Raw genomic sequence first — 18,205 nt, forward strand, 5'->3', positions numbered from 1 at the left:
AAGCTACAAACTTAGTACATTCTTCCTTCAAATACTGTTGTAAATCAAGTGTTTTCTCTCTCATCTAAATTCAAGACTCTAGTTACCACTCTCATATAACTATCTAATGAGTCAAATCTCTGTCCCCTTTAAACATTTATACCACTCACTTGCCTAAATGACTTGCTTCACGCTTTATCAGGGAGGTCTCTGTATCAGTCAAAATTCCTGCTCTACTGTACTTCAATACCATTAGCTTCGTTTGACAGTTTCCTGATAAGAGATGTTAATTTCATTCAAACTTTAATACTCAAACTTCTTTTTAAGATGGGTCACTTATTTTTTATATATAAACAATTTAATAGCAATATTACAAACATTACCAAGCAACTCTCACACACCATAATTAACTTCATACTTAAGTTTTTGTCTTGGAGAGCTCTTTTTGAGGGGGGAATGTAATGAGAGGCAGAGGCACACAAGAAGGATGGTACAGAAAACTAGTGAAATTGCAGGCAAAATGTACTGTGCATGTGAATACACTGAGAGAAAGCCCACAGCTTTAATCAGCATCTTTAAAGCACCCATAAGACCCCCAAAATAAAATCACTGATCTATCAATACGGGTATATGAGACAGTGTCCCTACCATTCCATACAGTGTTTAGGAAATAAAGGGGGGACAGGAACACATTAAATGCCACCATGCAGATGTAAAATCCAGAGTATGAAAAACAAAGTACCACTCCAGATTCTTCAACAAATGAAAGAAAATGGATGAAGAAAGTGAAGAAAAGGAAACCTATAAGCTATTAACAGAAGGAGACCTATGAGACCTATTAACCAACTGCAATGAAGGAACTTATGTGGATCCCAACTCAAACAGATTCTAAAAGAAAAAAAAACATGAGACAACTAGGGAACGGGAATGACTGGGTAAGTGAAGATACTGATTTTACTAGGTATGGCTATGGTACGTATAGTGGCTCTTTTAAAAGAATCCTTATCTTTTAAAAATACATATTAAAATATTTATGGAGGATATGAAGTAAAATGCTGTACATACTTCTAAAAAGTTTCCATTTCAAACAAGATTTAACATACCTGACACTCAAAAAAAATGTTTTCAGAAGTTTTATCAAGCACTTCACTTACATAAAGTTAATTCTCTTTAAGTGTTGCAACAATCCAATTAAAAGCTAGAAATGTTTCAAAACACAACATACCCGGACAGCTTGTTCCTTTTTGATGCCTTCTACGATATCGATAGGCTCTTTAACTATGGCCTCAGGAGTCTCAGCAGCAACATCTTCAATGTTGACACCACCGTGAGAACTTCCTATTAATACAGGACCCTAGCAGGAAGGGAAACAGAAAAAACATCTAGATTTTATTTTGGACCCATCAATAAAATCTTAAAATCTATTCATGCATACTATTAAACTTATACATCTGTCACTTCCCACTATTTTTAAACCCCCTTGAGAATTTGTCCTTGCATCTCCTACACTGTTCTTCTAAACATTCAACTGAAATAATGGAAAAGGAGGAGGAAGACACTGTCTTACCAGTGAGGGGAAAAGGATTAAAAATATATACAAAATGTATACCAAACAATATAAATATACATGTATATGTGAAATATAACCTCTACATTTCTCACAAGAACTGAAGGTTCATTAAAGTATTGTTTAAAGAACATTTAAAAAAATAATAGAAACAGTTGACTGGTACTTAAAAGGGAAAATCTAATGAACAAATGTTCAGATTTATAATCTCTAGGCTACTGGAGGTCAGTGAAAAAGAAAGCTGCTGCTACTGCTGCTAAGTCACTTCAGTCGTGTCCGTCGGTTGACTCTGTGCAACCCCACAGACGGCAGCCCACCAGGCTCCGCCATCCCTGGGATTCTCCAAGCAAGAACACTGGAGTGGGTTGCCATTGCCTTCTCTGAAAAAGAAAGCTATCTGCCTTCAAAGAAGAGCTCCAGCTATTATCGTGAATATAATGAGACATAAATACTAATCAATTAAGTTAACTTTTAAGTCTCCTAAGCATCACTACGAACAAAGCTAGTGGAGGTGATGGAATTCCAGCTGAGCTATTTCAAATCCTGAAAGATGATGCTGTGAAAGTGCTGCACTCAATATACCAGCAAATTTGGGAAACTCAGCAGTGGCCACAGGACTGGAAAAGGTCAGTTTTCATTCCAATCCCAAAGAAAAGCAATGCCAAAGAATGCTCAAACTACCGCACAATTGCACTCATCTCACATGCTAGTAAGGTAATGCTCAAAATTCTCCAAGCCAGGATTCAGCAATACGTGAACTGTGAACTTCCTGATGTTCAAGCTGGTTTTAGAAAAGGCAGAGGAACCAGAGATCAAATTGCCAACATCTGCTGGATCATGGAAAAAGCAAGAGAGTTCCAGAAAAACATCTATTTCTGCTTTATTGACTATGCCAAAGCCTTTGACTGTGTGGATCACAATAAACTGTGGAAAATTCTGAAAGAGATGGGAATACCAGACCATCTGACCTGCCTCTTGAGAAATCTGTATGCAGGTCAGGAAGCAACAGTTAGAACTGGACATGGAACAACAGACTGGTTCCAAACAGGAAAAGGAGTACGTCAAGGCTCTATATTGTCACCCTGCTCCTTTAATTTATATGCAGAGTACATCATGAGAAACGCTGGACTGGAAGAAGCACAAGCTGGAATCAAGATTGCCGGGAGAAATATCAATAACCTCAGATATGCAGATGACACCACCCTTATGGCAGAAACTAAAGAGGAACTAAGAAGCCTCTTGATGAAAGTGAAAGTGGAGAGTGAAAAAGTTGGCTTAAAGCTCAACATTCAGAAAGCTAAGATCATGGCATCCGGTCCCATCACTTCATGGGAAATAGATGGGGAAACAGTGGAAACAGTGTCAGACTTTATTTTTTGGGCTCCAAAATCACTGCAGATGGTGACTGCAGCCATGAAATTAAAAGACGCTTACTCCTTGGAAGGAAAGTTATGACCAACCTAGATAGCATATGCAAAAGCAGAGACATTACTTTGCCAACAAAGGTCCGTGTAAGTCAAGGCTATGGTTTTTCCTGTGGTCATGTGTGGATGTGAGAGTTGGACTGTGAAGAAGGCTGAGGGCCGAAGAATTGATGCTTTTGAAGTGTGGTGTTGGAGAAGACTCTTGAGAGTCCCTTGGACTGCAAGGAGATCCAACCAGTCCATTCTGAAGGAGATCAGCCCTGGGATTTCTTTGGAAGGAATGATGCTAAAGCTGAAACTCCAGTACTTTGGCCACCTCATGTGAAGAGTTGACTCATTGGAAAAGACACTGGGAGGGATTGGGGGCAGGAGGAGAAGTGGACGACAGAGGATGAAATGCTTGGATGGCATCACTGACTGAGTCTGAGTGACTCATGTGACTCTGGGAGTTGGTGATGGACAGAGAGGCCTGGCGTGCTGTGATTCATGGGGTCGCAAAGAGTCGGACACGACTGAGCGACTGAACTGAACTGAAGATCAGTTAAGGAAAAAACCTTGAAGCAAAATTATCTAACAGATTTGCCAATCTATGCACAAAACTGGAAATAATCTTAATATGCAAAAATAGGAAACGGTAAAAAACATTCTACTGAAGATTATTTAATGCTTCTGGAACGGAAAATGATTCAGTAGTATAATATGGAGAAAAAAAGGTACAAAACCCTTGATTCTATACTCAAATTTTTTTTAACATAAAGTGTGTTTAAATGTGCACCCTCCCATTATTCACAGACACACAAAAAAGATAAGAAGTAAAACATTAAATAAGACTTCTATTATTTTACTTTGTTGTGTCACTATTTGGCGATGAGCAACAACATTTTCTGAAGAAAAAAAAAAAATAACTTCTACAGTGAATATACGATTCTTAATTCAGGAAAGAAAAAAAAAAACCTAAAGACTAATTTCACTCTTCTACCCCAGCATCTAAATGTTTCAGTAACAAATTCATTTCAAGATATAAAGTAAAGAAATAATATTATTGAGTTGGCCAAAATCTTCATCCGGTTTTTTAAGTAAAAATAAAAGCCACATTTTGGAGAAGGCAATGGCACCCCACTGCAGTACTCTTGCCGGAAAATCCCATGGATGGAGGAGCCTGGTGGGCTACAGTCCACGGGGTCGCAAAGAGTCAGACACGACTGAGCGGCTTCACTTTCACTTTTCACTTTCTTGCATTGGAGAAGGAAATGGTAACCCACTCCAGTGTTCTTGCCTGGAGAATCCCAGGGAAGGTGGAGCCTGGTGGGCTGCCATCTATGGGGTCACACAGAGTCGGACACAACTGATGCGACTTAGCAGCAGCAGCAGCAAAAGGCATAATTGATCTCTATCAACTTCAACTGGTCTACTCGACCGAGCAGCATTGTCCAATGAAAAACATCCAGCACAAAACTTCACAAACCAATTCTGACAAATTCACTCAGTCACAGCACCTTATGCATACACTGCACAAGTCTTTTTTGTGTATTTCAGTTGCATTTTTACTTTCTTGAAACAATAAAACACAATATGCCAAAAACACTGCTTTTTTCTTCCATCTTCAATATTAAAATGGCTATACAAAAATTCACCAATTGTGATGTCCTGTTTTTTTTAAAGCTCACTGATCTGACAGCTGTCACAACACAAATCTAACAAAAGTGTTTCAAATGAAATTAAAAACAACTAAGCACTACTATAGCTGTCTTAATGGTAAAAACTGAATGAACCTTTTGGCCAAACCAAAACATTCAGTACTGTTTGGAAAACAATACAGTGTTTCAAATCCTCAAAATACAGCAATAGCCAAAGAGATGAGGCTGGGAGTATTTATTTATTTATTTTTTTTAAAGAGAGTTATTATACTTAGGCAAAAAAAGATTTTTAAAAAGTATCAGTCTTCAAGGAAAAAAAACTGTGTGGTAGAGGAATAAGGGTGGGTGGAAGATTTATATTTCCCTGTACATCTTTGTACCTTTTAAATGTAATATTACATGACTAGATTTCAATATTGTTGTTACTGTTCAGTGGCTAAGTTGTGTCCAACTCTTTGTGACCCCATGGACTGTAGCATGCCAGGCTTCCCTGTTTTCACTATCTCCAGGAGGCTGCTCAAGCTCATGTCTACTGAGTTGATGATGCCATCCAACCATCTCATTCCTTGTCATCCCCTTCTCCTCATGCCCTCAATCTTATCCAGCATCAAGGTCTTTTCCAATAAATCGGTTCATTGCATCAGGTGTCCAAAGTACTGGAGCTTCAGCTTCAGCATCAGTCCTTCCAATGAATATCCAGGGTTGATTTCCTTCAGGACTGACTGGTTTGATCTCCTTGCTGTGCAAAGGACTCGCAAGAGTCTTCTCCAACACCACAATTCAAAAGCATCAATTCTTCTGCGCTCAGCCTTCTTTATAGTCCAATTCTCACATCCATACATGAATACTGGAAAAACCACAGCTTTGACTATATGGACCTTTGTCGGAAAAGTGATGTCTCTGCTTTTCAATACACTCTCTAGGTTTGTCATTGCTTTTCTTCCAAGGAGCAAGAGTCTTAATTTCACGGCTGCAGTCACCATCCATAGTGTTTTGCAGCCCAAGAAAATAAAGTCTGTCACTGTTTTCATTTTCCCCCCTTTATTTGCCATGAAGTGATGGGACCAGATCTTAGGTATGATACACATAAAAGCAGTTGAAGACAGTAAATTTCATATTCTATGTTTCTGACCACAACTTTAAAAAATGACAGCTCTAGACCACAAGTTCAGTGAGCTTCTGAGGTTGCACAATACTCTGCATGTTGTCACATATCAGTATGTAAGGAAGGGGACACAACCCTGAAGCAAATGAAAACTTTATGTGTGGGACTCTCCCAGACCGCGCCCTGTGCATTTCCATTTCGCTGGTTCTGGCTTTTATCCTTTGGCTATAATAAAACTGTAATCACAAATACAGTATTTTCCTAAGGTCTGTGAGTCATTCTAGCAAATTATGAACCTGAGGGATACTAGGAATCCCTAAATTTGTTGCCAGTTAGTCAGAAGTGAGGGTGACCTGGGGACGCTAAACTTGCAACTGATATCTGAACTGAGGGCAGTCATGCAGAGGAATGTGCCCTGAACCTGTGAAGTCTGGCTCAACTCTGGGTATCCTGGTGTCAGAACTCACTGCAACACACACACACACACACACAATTTAACATAAGAATTCACTGTTGCTTTCTGAAACTAAAGAAGAAAACAGACGCAAGCCCAAGTAAAGGGAAATGTTTGAAATTAAAAGTATAATTTTTACTTTCTCTACTGTCAGGAAGCATTTAACAGGAGGCTTCCTGTGTGCTGTTTTGGATCTGTCAGGAATTCTGTTCCTTATTAATTCCTGAATATTCAGGAATTAAGAGGAGAGGCAAGCCTCTCCCAGAGACTGAGGAATCCAGGCATTTCTTTCCTTAGTTTTTCTATACGGTGATAAGTACCCTCTTCCTTCTTGTGAACCATATGGTAAAAGTGATTATTTACAACTCTCTATTATGGATCGCCTATGTTTTGTAAGTCTGGAATGTTAATCTTTATCTTTGCTGAGAATAACTACAGTATACATGCCCACACCATGTTGATTAAAACCCCTCTGCTCCATCAGAGCTCTGGTCCCCGTGTCTTGCTTTCTCTTTCTCCTTCTCTCTCTCTCTCTCTCCCTCCCTCTTTCTCTCTCAGGCTATTTCTTTGGAGCACAGAGGCTCTCTGAGTTCACTTTCCTGCCCGGGCTTCTAAGACCCACTCGAGAAGGTGCTCTGTGCCTTCACCCCATCAAGAGGGCGCCTGAGGCCTCCATGAACAGAGCAAGGCTGGTGCCAGGTTCTTTACTGGCTTTCTGCGTAAACCAAGGAATATCAGCCTCTTTCTCTCTCCTTTACTTTCTTATCGGTCCACTCTGGACCACCAGGTTCCGGCCCATTAAAGGACCTCAACAAGTGGCGCCCAGAACAGGGACTTGGTACACGTATGCACATTCGGACAGAGTGACCCCAGGGCCTATTGAGGCCGGTAAGTATTAAGACATGGGTAAAACGGCTGGAAAGCCCCATCACTTTTCTACTTTACTTCATCACTTATTTAAAGTTCAGGGACTTAATGAAAGGTATGCTGATTTTTTAGCTAGATTACAAACTGCTATTTCCCATACTGTAATTAGAGAAGCAGCCAAAAGGCAACTAGAGAAATTACTTGCTTATGAAAATGCAAATCAGGAATGTCAAAAAGCTATAGCTCCAATTCATGAGACAGGGACTATTATTGATTATTTGAAGGCTTGTCGCAATCTATGATTAGAAATTCAAAAGATGCAAATGGTAGCTGAAACAATAGCTGCTGCCTTAAGAAAGGGAAATAAAGGATGCTTTACATGTGGAAATAAGAACCATTTAAAAAGGGACGGCCCTAAGAAAGCTTAAAAAAAAAGAAAAAAATATGAAAAAATATAAAAATAAAAAACCTCCAAAAATCTGCCCTCACTGCCATAGAGAAATGCATTGGGCCAAAGATTGTAAGTCTAAATTTGACACTGAAAGAAAACCTATTCCAGGAAACTCCAAGCAGAGGACCCCCCAGGTCCCCTTCAACAAAAACCTGGGGCAAATTCCATCTTTTCTCTCAAACCCTCAACATCCGGCAGTGCTGCCCTCGATATACCAGCTTTGTTTTTAGATAATATGAAGTTAATGAGCTCTATTTAAATTCAAATTCACGTGAACTGAAAAATATTAAATATAATGTTTATTTAAATATAAATATAATTTAAATATAATTGTTTGCTAATCTAATTAAGACATGTCTTAAGTCATCAACATTATATAATACTTTTATTATGCCTAGGTTTAAGGTAAACTAAATTTGTCAACAAAAAGGTTAACTCTTTATATATATATATATAAATATATAAACGAGATGAAAACTTTTAGATAAACTATTAAAAATAATTATATTTTAATAGAATAATCTATTATTATAATCTATTATTATAATAATCTCTTTAGTTCAGTTGCTCAGTTGTGTCCAACTCTTTGTGACCCCATGAATCGCAGCATGCCAGGCCTCCCAGTCCATCACCAACTCCTGGAGTTCACTCAAACTCACGTCCATCCAGTCGGTGATGCCATCCAGCCATCTCATCCTCTGTCGTCCCCTTCTCCTCCTGCCCCCAATCCCTCCCAGCATCAGAGTCTTTTCCAGTGAGTCAACTCTTCGCATGAGGTGGCCAAAGTACTAGAGTTTCAGCTTTAGCATCATTCCTTCCAAAGAAATCCCAGGGCTGATCTCCTTCAGAATGGACTGGTTGGATCTCCTCGCAGTCCAAGGGACTCTCAAGAGTCTTCTCCAACACCACAGTTCAAAAGCATCAATTCTTCAGTGCTCAGCTTTCTTCACAGTCCACCTCTCACATCCATACATGACTACTGGAAAAACCATAGCCTTGACTAGACAGACCTTTGCTGGCAAAGTAATGTCTCTGCTTTTGAATATGCTATCTAGGTTGGTCGTAACTTTCCTTCCAAGGACTAAGCATCTTTTAATTTCATGGCTGCAATCACCATCTGCAGTGATTTTGAAGCCCAAAAAAATAATCTCTTAAGACTGGGATAACTTAAATTTCTAGAGTTGTACTAAACTAAATAATAAAAGTTTATTAAATAACTAGGTCATTTCCAAATAAAATAAGATTTTAAAACATTAATTACTGAACATTAACTTCCTCTTACAAAGTTTTTCTTACAGAAAAACGAAAGAGATTTTAAACTATTAATAAATATATTATATAATGTATTATATATAAATATATTTATATATACTAAATATATATAATAAATATATTCACCAATCTATAAAATGCTAATATATGACACTTCATAGTTGCTAAGGAAAAGCTAGATATATGCTTTTAATAAAAAGATATAAGATATGGCAAACTCAGATATACATTCCACATTTTTCCTGGGGGCCACTGCTCATTTAACAAACAATATAATTATTAAAATAACTTGGAAGTATGACAAGCCTATTTGGACAGAGCAGTGGCCCCTCATGAAAGAGAAATTACAGGCAGCTAAGGAACTTATAGATACACAACTAGAATTAAAGCATATTGAGGAATCTTGTTCTCCTTGGAACTCTCCTATTTTTGTTATAAAAAAGAAATCTAACAAATGGCATCTCTTAACAGACCTCTACCCATCACACAAGGTATTAAGCTTTTATTTGGGCCACACCTCTTCGTGGTGAGGCTATACAACATGTTATAACTCACTTATTAGCTTGTTTTGCTGTAATGGGAACTCCTAGTTCTATAAAAATAGACAATGGCCCTGCCTGTATTTCTGGACACTTTAAACAATTTTTACAATCTTCTTCTATTAAACATATTACAGGTATTGCTTATAATCCACAGGTACAAGGTATAGTCAAACGAGCACATCACACACTAAAATTGCAAATAAAAAAATTAAAAAAGGGAGAATACACAGGAACCATACGGTAAAAGTGATTATTTACAACTCTCTGTCTCTTTATTATGGATCGCCTATGTTTTATAAGTCTGGAATTTTAATCTTTATCTTTGCTGAGAATAACTACAGTATATATGCCCACACCATGTTGATTAAAACACCTCTGCTCCATTAGAGCTTTGGTCCCCGTGTCTGTCTTTCTCTCTCTCTCTCAGGCTATTTCTTTGGAGCGCAGAGGCTCTCTGAGTTCACTTTCCTGCCCAAGCTTCTAAAACCCTCTTGAGAAGGTGCTCTGCACGTTCACCCCATTGAGAGGGCGCCTGAGGCCTCTGTGAACAGAGCAAGCCCCATGCCAGGGGCTTTATTGGCTTTCTGCGTAAACCAAATAATATCAGCCTCTTTCTCTCTACTTTCTTTTCGGTCGACTTCAGACCACCAGGTTCCGGTCCATTAAAGGACCTCAACACTCTACAAACTTCAAATGAAAAGGCATTCTTCATTTCCTCCCTAGAAAGGCAATTCATAATTATAAGCTTTTACAGAGATCTAAAGAGAGAGGAAAAAATTCAGATTTAAGAGTCTATCTACTACTGTCCTCCTACTGAAGTATAATATAGATGAATTAATCTACAGATTAATACTATTTTATTCAGAAGAAGAGGTAGAATAAATAAACTTTTAGAGTTTATTTGAACATTTTATTTTAGTTTTACAGTCCTTTTCTTCTCATATCTACTAATAAGAGAAGTGAAGAGCCACATAAAATGCAGCGCTACTGGGGGAAAATAGTTAATATTAAATTCTCACTAAAGTAATGATTAGATCTCTAAGAGTTGGCTATAAGTTAGAGAAAAATCTAAAAAAATACAGAAGAAATTAAATATAGAAACTGAACTGCTTATAAACTGAACTGAAAGTGAACTGCTCTTTGTACTAATTCCCTGACTAATTAGAAAGAAACCCTCAAATTTGTAGTCAACTGTTCAGAAGAAAGCTTACATAGGAAAATAAGAAAGAGATCTGTTAAAACAATGGCTGTAGTTTTGCATATGGTCATGCCTGTTGAATGAATTGGTAGTTCAAATAATCTGCATTTCAACTCTGAAATTTTAGTGATAAACTTTCAGAACAGTAAGTTCTAGCAAAGAATTATAATTTCAAATAAATTAATAATGCTATTTTCACATTCTTAGCCTAAATTTCTCTTTTCTTGTCAGTCTTACGAAAGGTTTTGCCTTAAAATGGAACTGAATTTAAAATTACATGACAAAGAAGCCACTTCATATATCTCTTTTTAAAGAAATAAAAGTATGGAAAATAAAATTTGGAATTCTTGCAGCACATTTTATATCTAATCCAAGAAAGTAAAAAAAAAAAAAAAAACTGACAGAGTTAAATGTACCATTCATTTACAGCAGCCTGCAATGTTTTACTAGAAAAATTAAGTAGCAAATATGATTTGTTAAATTAGATTTGTCTCAGCCCAAAAGTACCCAACGGGTACTAGGCAAATGTTAAGAAATTTTAAAGTGCCAAAATACTGAAGAGGAACTTAAAATCAATTTTGGGGGGCACATCAACCCTATGGTACATATCTGCTCAGGCTTCCTTATGTGATACACACTGAAGAAGACCAGTAGAGTTTATGATTCATCTCCTAGAAACAGATAAGCAACCAAATCAATTTTTAAAGAGCTATTAACTCAGAAGCATTTGACTTTAATACAATCAAAATGTGCTTTTCTTTTTAATTTAAATGGCTGACTTATTTTTTGTTGTTTAATAAGCAACTGTCCACAGGGATTCCCAAAATAGCTCATTGTACCCCCAAAAGTAACACCAACCAACTCCACATTGGTCTAACATGATAGTATCAAACTACATTATAATGTCTTTGGCTGAATGGTTCAACTAGTACTACTAAATTTTCAGCATGAATTACTACAACTATGTATTACTTGTACAAATGAAATAAAAACAGTTTTCCTTAATAAGACTCTGAGTTCTCTGAAAATTCAAGTTCTTAAAATGAATTCAAATTTGATCATTTTCTCTATTGCTTTAACATATCTTTAATAAAACATATTCACAGTGTTATAGCTGTATCTTTAAAACACATTCAGATTGCTACATTTATTCCCATAAAAATGAGCTACTCTGAATGTGCAATATAACAGGACTCATTATTTCAAACTGTTTAGGCACATGTATCCTGTTCCTGGCTATAACAAAAAGTAAAAACATAATAACTAACAGAATGATAGATGCTGATATATAACATCACTGAAAAGGAAAAGAAAATGTAGAAAAACATAAATGAATTTGTAAAAACATAATTTTTATAAATGTTTGTAATATACAAGATTACTGTCATGGGATTTCTAAGGCAACTTACAAAAGCAAATTCTATCACATGAAGAAACCTAGAGGTAAAGACATCACTTCCAAACAAAACAATGCTTTTTATCTTATATCCTGAGTGGGTTTTTACTACCATCTAGTGTTATACCTTAAGAAATACTTTCTTATAAAAATTAAAAGTTACAAAAGACATTTTATAATATCATTCAAAAATTATTAGAAGACTTAATTAAATGTTAAAAAAAAACACAGTATGGAAAACAGCTATTTTTTAAAAGACATTTTATATAAGAAAATAGTTTCATGACTCTTAAAATTTATGTCATATTACCAATTATATAATTTAGTGATGTTCTACATCAAATCTTGACCAGGGCTACCAAATATGAACCCAGTCTTCAAAAGACAAGGTAGTTAGCACACAGATTCAGCTCATAAAACTTAACCAATGCACTCAGAAAGCCAGATAATTATACTATAAAATGACTCAACACCCTCTCCAAGCACAGGATCTACGAAAGAAATTTCTCTTCCCATGATGCCTTAAATTCATTGCTAGCATATTAAGTTCCACAAAGAAAGCAAGGCAGAATAAGGTTATGTTTTTTAGAAGCATACTGTTTGCTACTGAATGTCTTCCTTGAACTTATCCAGTAGCAGGTCATCATGAAACAAACCTCAAAGTATAAAAATACCAAAAAGCTGAAAAAGACAAAGATGAAGCCAGGGGTACACATTCTCTTAGTGGATACAGAGACTTTCTCTTTGGTTAGACTATTTTACTGTGCTAGAAGTTATTTTTTCAGTTTATGGAATCTAAAGGTGAATCAGAGATGATTTAAGCTGCTCTTATCAAATTAACAATTTAGAAATTCTGTGGGTTTTATTTCAGCATGGTTTTACCTACAGTTTTTATTACAAGATTCTATTAAGTTTTATGGCATTAATCGTGTTGTTTTTTTAAACAAAAACATTGTTCTCCTGACATACACAAATAGATTATGGACCATACCTTTTTAATCTTTCCCATACAAATAGAAATAATGATCAACTTTTGAAACTGAATGTAATAAGATCATCCTAAATGTATCATGTCTACAATTACTCACTTGAAATGACCTTTCCATTGTGATTGCAAAGTAGTATTCTCTCCTGGGATATCTTCGTTCACAAACCAATACTTGATTGCATATCCTGCCCTTTTCTCCTGTTTGCTTGGTAAACAACTTTTTCCCAATCATTTGTGAGGAAACAGCTTTTGCTTCTTCTGGACTAAAATAAGAAAAAGAACTCAAACTCTTTTCTCCTCCAAGTGAGATAAATATAAGCACATGACAGCCAAAACCTTATCTCGCCTACTACTTATCAATTCAATAAGGGCATCTTTTATAATATTCATTATTTCTTTAATAGTGATGATTTAAAAAAAAAAAAACTTACGAGAAAACTATCTTCACTCCTCCTTTGAGGCCACTTTCAAATGTTCCTTTTCCTCTGCCACCAGCCAAAACTTGCGCCTTTATCACAACATCTTTTGAACCTAGAAGAAAAACACTTCTATTAGATACGAAGCATGGAGCAGCACACAACACACAATACTTTGCTATTAAACATACATATTTAGCAACCTTACTAAACGTAATAAATTAAAGATCCATTTACCCACAATGTTGAAAAATGAGGCACTCCATGTACATAGATTTTCTAGATTAGGACACTAAAACATTCACCACCTAAAGATTCACAAACTTAAAAAAATCAGCCACTCATTAAACCATTTCTTAAGCATACTGAAAACAAGTTTACCTTTATCTGGTACTTTAAATATTAATTACTCTGCAAGGTACTAAATTTACAAAATTGAGAGTCAAATACCTTCCTAACAGTTTCCTCCCTCCCTGCTGCTACTGCTGCTAAGTAGCTTCAGTCGTGTCCGACTCTGTGAGACCCCCTAGACGGCAGCCCACCAGGCTCACCCATCCCTGAGATTTTCCAGGCATGAACACTGGAGTGGGTTGCCATTTCCTCCTCCAATGCATGAAAGTGAAAAGTCAAAGTGAAGTCGCTTAGTCGTGTCCGACTCTTAGCGACCCCATGGACTGAAGCCTACCAGGCTCCTCCGCCCATGGGATTTTCCAGGCAAGAGTACTGGAGTGGGGTGCCACTGCCTTCTCCTTCCTCCCTCCCTATTGATATGTAACCTTGCTATCCTATGAAACTTTGAGGTATAAATGCTGCTTTGAGTAGAAATGTACCATGACTTTGAGGGCAAGTTCCACTACTGATACCAGCTCACATCATCCCATTGACACTCTCCAGCTGTACTGTTGTGAGGGAGGTGACAGGAATTAAGGCATGTTAACCCAAAGATTCCAGAATGTTATGCTTCCAAGTCTTTAAGACATTTTTTTCAGCAAATAATTGAATTTTTCTTCTTTAACAGGTAAACTGATCTCTTTTCTTTCCTTTTCTAACATGATGAAGAAAATTATCAAACTAGCTATTTAGCTTAGGTACTACTCTTCATGATTCAGAGCAACACTTTTTAGAGGTGCATTCTGTCTCCCAAGACAGGTAGAATTTCAGAGCCTTCTCATTTCACGTCTCAGAGTATTTTGCCCATACTCAGGTGGTGCAGTGTTACCGCCTGAATCTGCAGAATCCACCTGCCAGTGCAGAAGACAAGGGTTTGATCCCTGGGTGGGGAAGAGCCCCTGGAGGAAGAAATGGCAACCACTCCAGTATTCTCGCCTGGAAAAATCCACGGACAGAGGAACCCAGTGGGCTACAGTCCATAGGGTCTCAAAGTCATGACTGAGCACAGATGCATGCTCAGTTACACTGTTAAACTGTTACAGCAGTGTAACATCACTACTACATTACGAAAAACAATTACCCTTTGAGGTCAGGATTAAGGACATTGTTATATTATTTGTTGTATCCTCAGCAGGAAGAGGTCCCTGGGAAGTAACGACCACTCCATAAATGTGTATCTGAATAGGCTAAAGATGGGAATTCTACCACCAGGAAAGGCCATCTCTAACATGCATATACCAAGCCAAATGAGAGGGCACCCTCACCTGATCAAGGAGGTAACAAATACAGATTGTGATCAAATAAGAAATGATCAAAAGTAACTTCCCTGGGAGTTACAGGCAGAGTCCTTACAATGGCCTCAAGGCTCCGTGTAATCCCCTAGAACCCCTGCCCCTTGTATTACATCCCCCTCGCTGTTCACACACCAGCTACTCTAGTCTCTCTGGTCCTGAGCATGTTCCTCTCTTCCTTCAGGATCTGGCTCCCAGCAACCTCTCTCCCTGGAATACTCTGCATACAGGTATCCATTTAGGAGAGGTACCCATTCCTTTTCAGTTTTTCTTTAAGTCTAAATTGTCCATGAGGTTCAGGTTCACCCTGATCACTCTACTTAACACTCTGACTGCCCACCACCAATCCGCCTTACCCTGATCTTTTTTTTTTTTTTTAATAGAAGCCATTGCCTTCAAACATAATTTCTCGTGTTTATTATTTTTGTTTTGTTCCCTCACTAGAATGTAGACTCCAGAAGGGCAGAATCTTGTTCAGTGATATTTACAAGATCCTGGGAGAGTTCCTAGTACACAATATATTCTGAATGATGAATAAAAGAACAGTTACAAATCAAGAGAATTCTTATGAATCCAGATTTTCCACTGTTCTTGAAAAATCTGAATTGGAAATCCTGGGCCCTACACCCAGAAATGACTAAAAGTGTTTTGTTTACATAAGACATTATTTCAATTTGCCACAGTCCCCACCATTCCCAAATGTAACAACTAATTTTAGATAAAGATTAGAGAAAGTTGAGAAATTTCCTTAAAACTGACAATCATTTCCTTATTGAGAAGACAACAGGTAGCCTCAGGGACTACAGCAAATTAGAGTGCATGCCCAAATTATTGATAAAAGCAGCAGCCACTAGTCATTTTACCTGTTTCTGATTACCTGTTGAGTCAGTTTTCCAGTACTTAAATATTCATTTAAATCCAAAGAGGATATCTGTAATCCAAACAGTATAAATGTAATATAAAAATGGACAACAGTTAAACTGGTGCTTTGCTGGGCTAAATTCAAACATTCCTATTCATCAAGCTGGGAACTTAACATACTGATCTATTAAGTAAGAGTAATGAAGTTCTATTTCTTCAAAAATATTTTACAAAACAAAAAGCTCTTCCCCCAAAGTGTCAATTTTTGTTTTCTTAGGCAAATAAACTCCTTAAGGGCACAAAAGATTCTTCAAAAGTTACTTCTAAATAAGTCCTTCACAACAAAAGAAGAGAGAAAAAAAAAAAACACACACACAAGTAATGACATACAATCTCATCATCTAGCAAAACAGGGAGAATAAGAAGATAAATCTGAGGACAAATGATTGAAAGAAGATTTTATTCAATTCCATTAATTCAATCAACAGTTACATCTACATACGAGATAACTGTACTAGAGTTCTTGATACAACAATGAGCAGAGAGCTCAGTCTTACTGGATTTGGCCCTTTCTCTAGTCAGACAAGAGCAAAATTTGTGTGTCTCAAGATTATTTTTAAAGTATATTCACCATCCCTCCTAGCTTTTGACATTGACATTGACAAGTCGCTCAGTTATGCCCGAATCTTTGAGACCCTATGGACTGTAGCCTACCAGGCTCTTCTGTCCATGGGATTTTCCAGACAAGAGTACTGGAGTGGGTTGCCATTTCCTTCTCCAAGGGATCTTCCTGACCCAAGGATTGAACCCGGGTCTCCCACATTGTAGCCAGACGCTTTACCATCTGAGCCATGAGGGAATCTAATCACTCACAAATGTTGTTAAGCACTCCTCATATACAGTCATCTAGTAAGACATTGGTAAAAGGAAAAGGAGGCAAAGTCCTGTTGCATGCCAAAAGAAATCTGCCTCCAAGCAGACATTCACTAATCCGCACCCTCCGCATGTTTATTTATCCAGAGAGAAATTCTATCTCAACTATACTAGAATCCAAACTATATTTCTACAATCAACAGGGAAATCATAAGAATTCTACCAAATGCCTTAGTGAAATCATGTTTTCTTAAAGCAGTAACTGTAAGGAGGAGATGGGAACCTGCTCTTAGAACTGACCCCAAATGATAACTATTTCTCTGTACTTAACAACCCTTTGATAATCCATTCCAGAAATGCCTCCATTATCTTCCAACTCATCACCCTTCATTGTATGGACTCCTATGAGTCTTAAAATACTGGAATTAGATTTCTTTCCAACCATTCTCCTATCCCTAACTTCAATTACTCACAATAGGTAAAACTTGTCCCTAGGGCAGTGTTTTCAAACTTTTATCACAATCATGCCAGAAAATGATAGAATTTGTAGGGAATACTGGGGAAAGAGGTCAGAGCTCTTTTGGAAGGAGTTACCAGCTACAGGGCTCAGGGGTCCCAGGCCTCATGCTAACCAGACTTCTCTTGCCACCCACAGGACTGAAGGGAAGCAATACTTTGTCACATCTGTAACACATTTTTGCCCTAAGTTTATCAGTTGGTGAGGTAAGACTTTAAAAAAAAAAAAAATGGGAATTAACATTTTATGAATTTTGGAGTAACTGAGAAGCAAAAATCAGCCAAAATCAGCACTGAAAATTGCTAGCTAGATGGAAAGAATCAGGTGTATTTCTAGCATACCTCATAACACAACTTGTACAATTACATCCCATAATCGGTATCTTCTGATATTAATGACTCACCACAAAAAACAAAATTGTTTCAACATTCTTCAAACAGCTATGAAATGCATCTTTTAAAATGTAGTGTTTCTGATTCTTTAGATTTAAAGGTCCTATTTGTCACTAATCCCGCTCCATATGACAATCATCATTTGCAGCCTTCTTTGACAAAAGCACACTTTCTAGATAAACATGATGCCTTCTGTTCCAAGGGCCTCAAAATCAGAGCTGCTTATCTGCTCCTTACTACTTCTAAGTCCTGGATCCAGAGAACTTGCCAGAAATTTCACAGCTATAATATATCCTACATATTAACTATTGTTTCTTCCACAGCTAGAAATCATTAAAGATTTTTACAGTGAGTAAATAAATCGAGAGACTGGCATCTGAATAAATCCTGCTTGTTTTATGAAAAAGTCTGTACTTAGATTTTTTTTTTTGACAACATAGTGAAATTTGACTAAGTGAGAAAATATACAGAAAACTAAGAAAACCAATTATAATAATTTGGAAGCAGAAAAAAGAAACACTAGCTTTAACTGACTTCATTAAATCTGGCCCTTTTATCACATAAAGTGTATGGAAAACACTTTA

General features: G+C 37.1%; 1 protein-coding gene across 1 annotated transcript in view; it reads right to left on the reverse strand.

Moving 5' to 3' along the window:
• SUCLA2 (succinate-CoA ligase ADP-forming beta subunit) overlaps positions 1-18,205 on the reverse strand; it is a 44,736-nt gene that overhangs the window by 16,119 nt on the left and 10,412 nt on the right. Inside the window, exons 3-5 of the mRNA XM_027557236.1 lie at positions 13,312-13,411; positions 12,981-13,143; positions 1,205-1,333 (exon numbers count right to left, since the gene is read on the reverse strand). Of these exons, the coding sequence (XP_027413037.1) occupies positions 1,205-1,333; positions 12,981-13,143; positions 13,312-13,411 (392 nt within the window). The remainder of the gene's footprint in view (positions 1-1,204; positions 1,334-12,980; positions 13,144-13,311; positions 13,412-18,205) is intronic.

Source organism: Bos indicus x Bos taurus, chromosome 12, assembly GCF_003369695.1.
Source record: "Bos indicus x Bos taurus breed Angus x Brahman F1 hybrid chromosome 12, Bos_hybrid_MaternalHap_v2.0, whole genome shotgun sequence".
NCBI lineage: Eukaryota > Metazoa > Chordata > Mammalia > Artiodactyla > Bovidae > Bos > Bos indicus x Bos taurus.